The sequence below is a fragment of the Argiope bruennichi genome, chromosome 1 (genome assembly GCF_947563725.1).
Source record: "Argiope bruennichi chromosome 1, qqArgBrue1.1, whole genome shotgun sequence".
In the NCBI taxonomy this organism is placed as follows: Eukaryota; Metazoa; Arthropoda; class Arachnida; order Araneae; family Araneidae; genus Argiope; species Argiope bruennichi.
The window spans coordinates 57,382,862-57,393,896 of record NC_079151.1 but is presented as its reverse complement, the minus strand read 5'-3'; the positions used below and the strand labels follow the sequence as shown (position 1 = coordinate 57,393,896).

At 24.4% G+C, this 11,035-nt stretch overlaps 1 protein-coding gene across 2 annotated transcripts; it reads right to left on the bottom strand.

Annotated features, from left to right (window-relative positions):
• Positions 1 to 335: 335 nt before the first annotated feature.
• Positions 336 to 8,916, bottom strand: LOC129969056 (actin-binding Rho-activating protein-like). Of its 2 annotated transcripts, none has more exons than XM_056083468.1 (3): positions 8,781 to 8,916; positions 7,051 to 7,379; positions 336 to 4,547 (listed from the first exon to the last, which is right to left on the bottom strand). In XM_056083468.1, the coding sequence occupies exons 2-3, from the start codon at positions 7,375 to 7,377 to the stop codon at positions 4,323 to 4,325; spliced, it is 552 nt and encodes a 183-aa protein (XP_055939443.1). In that variant the 5' UTR covers positions 7,378 to 7,379; positions 8,781 to 8,916; the 3' UTR covers positions 336 to 4,322. The 2 variants fall into 2 exon arrangements, with proteins under 2 accessions (XP_055939443.1, XP_055939450.1); XM_056083475.1 differs by having other exon boundaries at positions 8,761 to 8,829.
• Positions 8,917 to 11,035: the final 2,119 nt, after the last annotated feature.

The following is an 11,035-nucleotide window of genomic DNA, read 5'->3' as shown; positions in this document are numbered from 1 at the left end:
TTTTTTTTTTTACAAAATTTTATACAAATTATGACAGTAAAATTCATTTTATATAACTAGCACCAAAGTGGGTATTTAATAGATTATTTTCATGTGAAAAAAATTAAAAACCTGAAAAAAAAATTAATTTAATTTGTGTTCCACAATTCAAGAATAAGCATGTAAGAAGTTGAGATAAATGTTTAAACATCTCATATGGACATTGTTAAATATACCATGATCATTAAGAGAATATACATGTAAAATCAGAGTGGACACTTAAATGCAAATTTTGATATAAAATAATTATTCTTTAATATAAAATACCAATCAATGAAAGAAATACAGAAAAAAAATGTAAAGTATTATCCTTTATTTATAACAATCCATTTTTAAATGCCACTCCAGACTTTCAAAAGTTGCATACAAAACACATATTTATATAAGAGTTTTTGCAATTTATCAACATTTATCACAGGAATAGAGTCATTTCACCTTAATAGAATTTTGATTATAATATACAACAATATCTACCCATACAAATGAAAGATAAAGATTTCAATCTGAAAAGTCAATACAAATTAAGTACTTTGTAACAAGTTATCACATCATTAAAGCACCATTCTCAGTAGAAGGGAAGTGACAATTCCTCATAATATTTATGAAAAAGGCATGATTAGACTACAAAGAGGTAAAATAAAGAACTTACAAAATATTTCAGAAATACAGAAAAAATAAAAATGCTGAAGAATACAAAAGAAAGAAAATAAAGCTTGCTTTATACGATACTGCTATAAATGCAAAATAAATAGTTTGTTTGTTTTTTTACCTTAAAAATTTTGAAAACAATTTCAAAATTATAAGATATAAATATTATTAGACGAAAGTATAATATTATTAACAATCATATTGCCATACAATGTGGCTCCTATAATTTAGCTACAAAACCTATATTATTAAAAAAAATTGTTATACAAGTAAAGAAAAATAACAAAAATGATTTTAGTGATTTATAATCTAAAAAATTATATGTTTCTGCTGAAGACCAAAGATATCAATTTTGCATCATGTACATTGATTTTATGTTATACGAATTACTAGACAATCAGTTGATTTCCTCAGAAATATTGGTTATACTTGATTTCAAATAAATCGTTGAGATATAACTTCATATCTGTGATTTCATCAGATTGTCTGATGTTAATTAAAGTCACATTATTTAAATTTTTTTAATTAAGTGTTGTTAATTGTATACATAGACCTATCTAATGGGTGAGTGATATAATATCATAGCGCTGTTAAAAACATAAATACTAGTTCATCTGTCTTTTAGATTTTATAATGTAAATTCACTTTGTTATTCATACTGTAAATTACATGATATTAAACAGAATCCCTCTTCTTTAGCTTTCAATAATGGTAAAAAAAAATCAAAGAATTAAATATTTGAAGAGAAAATGAAAACAGTTACAATTTTAGGCCAACAATGTGGTCTACTGTAGAAAATAAAACAAAAAAATATTTTTAAGGAATTTTTAAAATTTAGCAAAAATTCTTTATCAAATTAATATAATAAAAAATCATTTAAAAATTTTGACATAGTGTAAAATAAATTTTTATGCAATCATATTTTCGGAAGTTAACACAGAAAAATGCCAACATTCAACTTAATTTTTAATTTTAAAAAATTTTCAAAAAATTGTTTTGAGGTGCATATTTCTGCCCTCTAAGATATATATGTGCCTAATTTGATAGCTATAGGTCAAATGGTCTGGCCTTCTATAGAGGGCCAGAATAAAACATTCATCTTTATTATTAATAGAGATGTTTTTGTCTTAAATTTTACAATGCTTAATCTATCAGAAAAGAACTTATTTTATTGTTGATTTCCTTCTATAATGGTAAATAGATCACTAAATACTGTAACAGAGCAAAAGAAAAATAGATTAATGAATAAAATATTTTTAGAATACTCATTAACTGTCATGCAAGCTCTATGCAACTCGTACTGAGCTTGACAACAAGGCTTCATGAAGCACATGATCCCTCAATATCATAACACAGTAATGGTCACAGAAAGTGTTAACCATTAAATAATATTTTGCACTTTATATGATTAATATTCAAATGCACTTTTCATTTTACTTTTTCATAAAAATATTAAAGCCTTATGCATTAAATATTTTCTTCTAGTTTGAAGAAAAACTAGTTTTACAGAAAAATATGTAAATAAATAAGAAGAGTTAGTTATTTTAAATCTAAGAAAAATATGCAAAAATCAAAAAGGTATTTCAAGTTCAGGTATGCAATAATTATTGCTGAATTAAATAAATATATTTAATTCTTCATTAATAAACCAATATATCTTTATGAATATAATAACTTTTAGATGATTTTTGCCAATAAAGATATTTCAAAGAAAACTGAGATCTTCATAATTTCATAATTAAAGTTGTTTAAGCTAAGCCTTAATTATTACAGAATTACATAAATATATTAAATTCTCCATTAATAGTTTACAAAATTTAAATGTTTTTAGTAATAAAGAGATCTTAAGGGTGACTGAGGTTCTTAAATTTCCATAGTTAAAATTACTTTATAAAAATTCTAACTCATGGACACATTCTTTAAAACAATACAGAAATAAATCAATGTATAAATAAATATTCAATATTTAAAATAAAAATAAATACTCAAAATTTCAGCCAAACTAAAGGGAAAAAATGAAAGTAGGAACACAAGAAAACTGGAAAAAAAAATTAAGTATTCATAACAAAATACTAATTATAATATGTAAGAGCTATATGTAAAATTTCCCAAATTGATGAAAGTAATTTTTAAAACTGCATTTATCATCCATACTAGAACTTTTTGAAACAAATGTCTTAAATCTGTTGTGGAAATTAAATTAATAAAGCACTCAAATTAATTGCAGAATAAATAAATTGTCTGTCAAAAAAAGAAGGAAAAATGTTTATTCAAAATATTTTTTTTTTTAATTTTAGAATTTTTAGATTTGTATTTTTTTTAATATGCAATTAATAAGTACTTCCAAAAAGTATGTCATTTAAAAATCTCCCAATTTCCTACAAAAGCAAAATAAGTATAACTTCTACTAAAAATTTTAATAAAAAATTAGCAAATTTTTTTTATTAAATTTTAATAGTTTGCTTAATTTCAAAAGAAAAATTATTAATATTAATTCCTTTGAAAAACTTGAAAAGCTAAATGCCTATACAAAAATAGAGCTAAATGCCTATAATAAAATAATAAAAGTCAATAAGAACAATCAAAAAGATAAAGAACATTTACAACTAATAAATGCAATAAAAAATAAATAATATGACACAGATCTAAATCCAACATTTCTTATTTCCTTTGTTTTAGAATTACAGACATTATAGCTTAAAGTAGATGTATCATTTTCCATTTTTTGCATAAATGGTAAACCGTAAATATCCTGTGCTTATATATTTAATTAATCATATATCAGACTTACTTCCATTTAAAACCTTTTTACACCAATATAATGATTTCTTATTTAATCTAAAACAATCTAGTATACAATGCTTTAATGCAATATCAATTCAATCTTTGCTTTTTATCTTAATAAATGAAACATTAGAATAGTATAACCAAATAAATACAGCTTATGAAAATTCTATGATCAATTTCCATTCAAAATAGCTATACAATAATAGTTTTTAACTGATATGAACATTTAATGATATAAATATTTTACAAATTCAAATGCTCTCAAAATAACTGATCTAGCAATATATAGTTTGAATATCAATACCATTTCAAAAAAATAAAACAAAAGCGCTATAATATAAGCATAAACATATAATTTAAATAAATAAAATAAGGACTTCATATATCAATTATAATAATCTTTTTACTGCCTCTCTTAAAACAGACTATGTAAACCTATTCATGTCAATTAAGAAAAACAGCTGCTCTAAAATAATCTTTTTTTTTTTCCTCCAGTTTTAGTCTTTAAGCATACATTAATTGCTAAAAATTTCCCAGTATCTGTACAGAAATTCTTATAATTCAAATAACAAATGCATTCAAAATCAAATCTCCATAAACATGATATGCAAAATTCTCAAGTAAAAAATAAAAGTTCTCAAGTAAAAAATAAAAGCACTTATTCTTGCTGCAAATATGCTAGAATGCACTAAATATATGTATGCTGAAGAAATTTAAATAACCTTCTTGAGCATATGATATGCAATAAACAAAATGAGCACGCTGCCACTTTAAAAGTTAGTATGCACAGTAACAGCAGCATTGATTTAAACTATGCATCATGAAACTAAGCAAAAAGAAAAAAAGACTCAGTAATCTTCTGGAGATAAAGTACTTGTTTGCTCATCTCCATCATCATGTTTACGCTTCAGAGGTACTCTATTGGGACAAATTTCATCAATTGGCTTTAAAAGAGTGACGATAACATTGTCATCTCTTCTTTGATATAGCATTTCACCTTCAAAGTAAATCAGGCCATGTTTTCGAGCTCGCAATAGAATTCCTACAACTTTATTCGATATAGTTGTATATATCTGGAAAAAAAATTATTTGTGTTATTTTCCAAAGAAAAAATATAAATAAAGTATGAATTTATACAGAATTATACTATGTATAATAAGCTAAACAGTTAAAAAAAACTTTTAAAATGCCTTTTATTCAAAAAATTTTATGAAACATATAGAAGATAACATGCCATATAGAATTATAGCGTAGTCATATATAATATGTCATAGAATTCTATAAAATAATTCAACGAGATATCTTCATTAACAGTTTATCTCAGGAAGAAAGGTACTTTATATTCTGCAAACTGAAATTTGTCTAAATCTGGATTTTAATAATTTAATTAACAAAGTATTTCTTTAGCAGACCTCTTAATTGAAACTATAATAGGCTATAATCAAGTAATAATCTCTCGTATATAAAAACAGACCAATATAAAATTTTATTTGCCATATTTGAAAAAATTTACTCCAGAAAAAAATTTGTACCAAATTTCTTTTCTCAAGGTTTATATAACTAAAATCACCTTATTCAGCAGTTTAAACAGACATCTATATCCATTTCTGAGCATGTTAACAGATATTCATTTGATTCTTAAGATAAAAGTAGATACTCATAAAAAACTAGTAAAGAAGTTCAAGAAGTAGAAAAAAGGTCAAACATTCCCAGAAATGGATGTCACATTCTCAAACTAAGCATTCTTAGAAGAGAAAAAACTTAACATTAATACACTTAAGAAAATATCTATATACATTATTACAAGGAGCAATAAAGGTAAAATAAAATTACAAGCAGACTGCAGAATATTTTTAAATATCTTACTCAAAATAATTAGAAATATACCATTCAATGATTTACATTAATTGCTGGATGTATGACATTTTTAAGCATGATAGAAAATGGAAAATGGCATAAAATAAATTAGTTTGTTATCCAAAATAATTATAATTTGTACATCAGATTTTTAATATGATTCAGAAAAGAAAAAAAAAACAGATAATCTTTTAGAATCAATTAAATTATTGAGGAATATTAATGAAAGAATTACGATGTCAAGAACATATTCATTATATTAAAACTACATCCTCAATGTGCATGATATACAATATAAACATGATAATAAAATAATAACAATAAATGAGATGCATTATAATATAAACAAAACAGTGGTGTAATGTTCATTGTATAGATTTTAGAAATAGTAATTATCATCATTAATGCTCTAAGATATTCATTTCTGTCATTGCAAGCATGAATTCAACCTTTCTTAAATGAATTAAAGAACTACTCTAATATTCCTTCCACTCCTTACAAAAAGAAAGTTAAAAAAAACAAAGTTTTAGAAAGTGCTCATGAATTTATTTATCAGAAAAATGATTCTGTAATGTTTTCTTCAATAATTTATTCAGAGACAAAAAAAAAAAAATCATAAGAGCATTAAACAGAAATTATACATATATGTATATATAAGTACGTATATCTTACTTGACTGATTTGTAAAAGGATTATTAACTGATTGACTGATATTATCATTAATCTTGACCACTTATCAATATTTTTACAATTGAATTAATTAAAAATTAGAAAAGAATTTTAATCATAAAACATCATAGTTCAAAGTGTATCAAGATTTCTTTTACTGGAAAAAAAACACTAAATGATAAAATAAAATTATATTTAAAATATTTCCAAAATATTCATATTAAAAGCTACATAGGAACTATTCTGGAATAGACCTCACAATTCTGAAACTGAATGACAAAGACAATACTTCAACAGTAAAATCAATCTCTAAAATTTCCACATAGTCCATATAGATAATATCTTTTGGGGAATCATAGTTTTAAATCTGTAATTTTTTAATTTAGGAAAAGAAAGCCAAGATCACCACTTCATTACAGCTGCTGAATCAACCAAAACAAGCTATGAAACATGCTATGACAAAAAGGTGCAAACATTTGAATAGAAATAACTTATGTAACTTTTTGATTTAAATTTTGCTTTCTAAATGTTTTTGAAATATAATATAAATTAGACTATTTCATACAGTCCATAACATAATGCACCAATTCAAAATCCATTGTACTTCTTCAAAATAAAAATAACAGGTACTTATATATTAACCACAAACCTGCAATTAAATGCAAAAAAAAAAAAAAGCCAATGATGCCATGCTTATTGCAACCCCCAATTAATTGTCAAAAATGTCATGATAATTTATCAACATTATGAAATACATGAAATTAAGCTTAAAATGACATAAGGTTAATACACAAATATCAAATAAAGTAATTAATAGATATATATATATATATATATATATATATATATATATATATATATGCTGTCATCCCATAATTTTTATGACAGCCAAACTAACTTCACACAAACACAAATATAATCTATACAAGCATATTTATATTGCTGATACATATAAATCTAAGGTTTCTTTTTTTTTTTTTTTGGCATAAAAAGTAGTAGGTTTATTATACACTGTATTAAAAATATAAAAAAATGAATAATAATAAATACCTGAAACAGTTCTCCAAATGTTATAGAAATGGTGTTATCATCATTTGGAACACCATATTGTGCAATCATCTCACACAAAAATAGTACCTCATTCCCAATGTGAGCACCAGCAGCCATTCCTCTTTTCTCGGTTTTAGACCCTTCTGGAGGTTTACCATAGCGAGGATCACTTTTGTCCCATTTCTGATGGGTCATCTCAGAAACATTTCCATGGCAAAATGGATTTGTTCTCTGTTTAGCAGTATGCTGTTCAGCTTTCTTTTGAAAGGCTGCAACTCTAGTTGATAGAGCATCATTTCCATAGATCTTGATGGGTTCCTTGTCCATTTCTGCAACAAAATTACAATAGAAACAAAAAATTAACACAAAAAAGCAATATTAAATTATTATTATTAATAAATCATGTTTAATAAGTAAAAACCAATAAGAAAAAAATGTTTAAATTCCTTTTAAAAATAGTTATACTTTCCCAAATATCAAAAAAAAAAAAAATTTAGATATCTGATGCTTTTAAATAAAATAATTACCACCACATCCATATAATAAAAATGTAATTATTTTTGGTTACAAATTAATTACATTTAATTAATTTTTTATTTCCATCTCAGTTTAAATATATAAATAGACAAATAAACCTGATCTTCATTTTTTAAATCAAAAATAAAGCAATCTAAATCATACAACAAACAATAATTAATACTTCAAGCAATAGAGTGAGAGAAAAAAAAAAACTATTTCTTGCTTCTTAATTCAAATAAACCTTTCACAAAAACTTCATGAAAGTAATAACAGACAGAAATTTTAAATATATAAGATTTCAGCATATGGTTTCTGAATTACAACATTTTGAAATAAAGCTTAATAAAGTTTTCACAATCAAAAGTTATAAACTAACAAAGACCCAAAATGCAATGTATCTAGAATTCATTCATAAAAGCTATTTTAGATAAAAGATGTTTCAATAAAATGACAAGTACATTTTTATTTATATACATATGTCTATTTGACAAGCAGAAAATAAAACTTTTTTTAATATTACTTATTATCCTTGATATAGAAGCATAAATATGGATTATTTTAAACTATTATATACTTCTAACAAGTTTTTTTTAACTGTAAAATCTGATGTTGCTATCCATTTTAAAAACTACTTTACTTGTTTTTTCTCCCTTTATCCATCCACATATACACACACAGTTAGAAATTGCATATGGTGAGAGAATTAAATAAAATACTTTAAAAACAACCGATTTTGAATATTTTTCATAGAATTTCTTAAAATAAATAAAATATTCATAACATTACAGCATATCATATATTCACTCATTAGATAAAAAATAAAGCACACATCTCAGTATCAAACACTTACAATAAAAAAAGTTACTCTTATTTTATGACAGCATCACCACTATAAATAGGAATTATAAAATTACATTTTGACAATTCTAATGACAATTGACTTCTTGACTTAACTCTAAATGATATAGAAAAGGCAAATTATACAACAAAATTAAAATAATGTTTGTATAACAAATCTCAACGATAAATTAAAATTTGTAATATTTTTTTTCAAAAAAAAAAAGAAAGAAAAGAAAACACATATCCAATAGTAATAATTATCAATTATAAATAAAAACTGTTTTTAAAAATTTACTTTCCTTATTTCACAAAATTTAAATGCAAAAATAACATATGGAAAATTATAATTACGTCAAGCTAAATGAAATCACCTTTTATGAGCACGACGCAAAATCACCTGGCAAAAGTCGTTTTATTTACAAATAGAAACTGAGCGGAATTCTTGTTAAAATTAGTTCATACGATTACAATATTTAATCGATATGAATGAAAATATCTACAAAATGAAAAAAAAAAAAAATCTTCTGCTGTCTTTAAAAAATTTCGAAATAAATAAATAAAGCAATTACATCACATTCATTGAAAAATATACGCAGTAGTTTTTATTGATTATTGTAATATCTTATTTATTTCATTTCCTGGACTTCTGACAAATAGACATGAGGATACGGCTCTTTCACAATCATCTCGGAACGACAATAAAAGGAAACAGAGATAATACAGAATGCCTCTGAAAGGAAACCAGAACAAAAAGAAATTCGAAATAACAGTTTCTACTAAATAATAACACAATTTTTTTTTAATTATTATTATTTGTTATTTAAAGTGAAAAAATTCAACATATAGAGAAGTTTAAGAAAATGTCTAAGTCTTTTTTAAACCTAAAACCTTATTTCAGTAGTATTGAAGTTGCTAAAAATGAATATGAATTTCATATTACTTTTTTCGCTTCTAGCACAAAAAAGCGCCAAATTAGCCCTTTTTCTTTTTTTGTAAAACACATTTTTTTCATTATTTAACACATATACACATATTTTATCACCTACTCTGCAAACAGAAATGTGAAATTTCGCATCAGTATTAAATTTAACAAGATAATGCATATAGTCAGGAATTTTATTAGTAAATAGCATGATGCGACATGCGCCGCAAAAGTCTGCATTGCAAATTATTGGATAAATAACTACCCAAATTGGCACGCAGTTATTTGTTGGACAATAGGTTCTCAATAAGAATAAGTTTTCGAAAAATTTTATTACTTTTTTTAATTTTCTTTTAAACGAACTAAAATTTCAGTTTATTGTAAATAATTATTTGCAATAAATTTAATTTTTAATTTTTTTTTCTTCATTAACGTATTTTATTGTACAAAAACGAATTTTACTTTAAAACCAAATTTTCAAAATAAACTTTCTAATTATACCAATTTTATTTCCAAATGAATTTTTCATTAATTTAAGTAAGTTTTTAATTTTTTTCGCGGTTTTCACTTATGTCAGCTTCTTTTTGTGTGAGTATATGCATGCTATACACACATGCTATACAATATAATTACGAGTGAATTTTTAAAAATCGTGACAAACAAATAAAGCCTGAAATATTCTTATGCTATTTCGGCCCTAATGATTCGAATTCTTAAAATTCTCATTCTATCAGAAACAAATTTTGAAAACAGGCAAACTTGTTGTTTTGTGTGAGGAGGCCTATATTTTTAAAGAACTAGAAACCGATTTTTTTTTAAATTTGCTATATGTCCTAAGACAATTTAATTTTGTGTTTTTATTTGATTTGTAAACTATCTACTTGAACTTATTCAATTTAAAACTATCGTTCTTAAATTTCTGGACATTATATTTTGGAATTATTTCATGTTTTCAAGTTTATTCGTAGATCAGTATATATGCTCCACTTTTTATTTATTTATTAACCGGTGGTGTATTGACTCAAGCATCAAAAAACCTGGAAAACTTAATCGAGATGCTGAAGCCAGTTCTTTTAAAAGCGACCGGCAATTAAATATTTTGTTATTTAAAGTTGTATTAATATTTATTAAGTAAAAACTGCTTTTATGAATAAGTAATAAATTCATAATTTAGAAAGTTTGGGTGGGAATTTTCCACAGCCTGAAAGCCTCTACAACGCTCAGTCCGACAGTACATTTAAGTCACATTGTCCTATCAATATATTTAGTTTTAAAAATCCGTATTAAAAAGAAAGATTTCTGTGAGAGGGAGAGAGAGAGAAAGAGAAAGAGAGAGGGAGAGTGGGCACTTTACAAGTCAAACCGTTGATTTACAACTAACAAATTTGCCATTTTATCAGGACATCAAAGTACCTCGCATGCAACCTTCTCATTAAACTAATTCATTGACTTTAGAAAAAGAGCTTCTTTACTCATCTAAAGAATTGAATGCAAAATTGAAATAGGGGAGGGGTGCAGGATATTTTACTCTTATGTGAAGTATTCATAATTTTCTCGCACACAAAAATCAAACTTAGCATCTATGAATGTTTAAAAAAATAATGAAACTCATCGTTTTAAAAAATTCATTAAATGTTAGACTGTTTCTTGAATGATCATCCGTATTAGTAGAAAAAGTCCAGCAATATTGTAAGTATAACTTCA

Excerpts from the sequence above, each read along its gene's own strand:
- LOC129969056 (XM_056083468.1), bottom strand. The coding sequence starts at position 7,377 with ATGGACAAGGAACCCATCAAGATCTATGGAAATGATGCTCTATCAACT. Across the intron at positions 4,548-7,050 it reads CATTTGGAGAACTGTTTCAG|ATATATACAACTATATCGAA; the intron begins GTATTTATTATT and ends TTTTTTTTCCAG.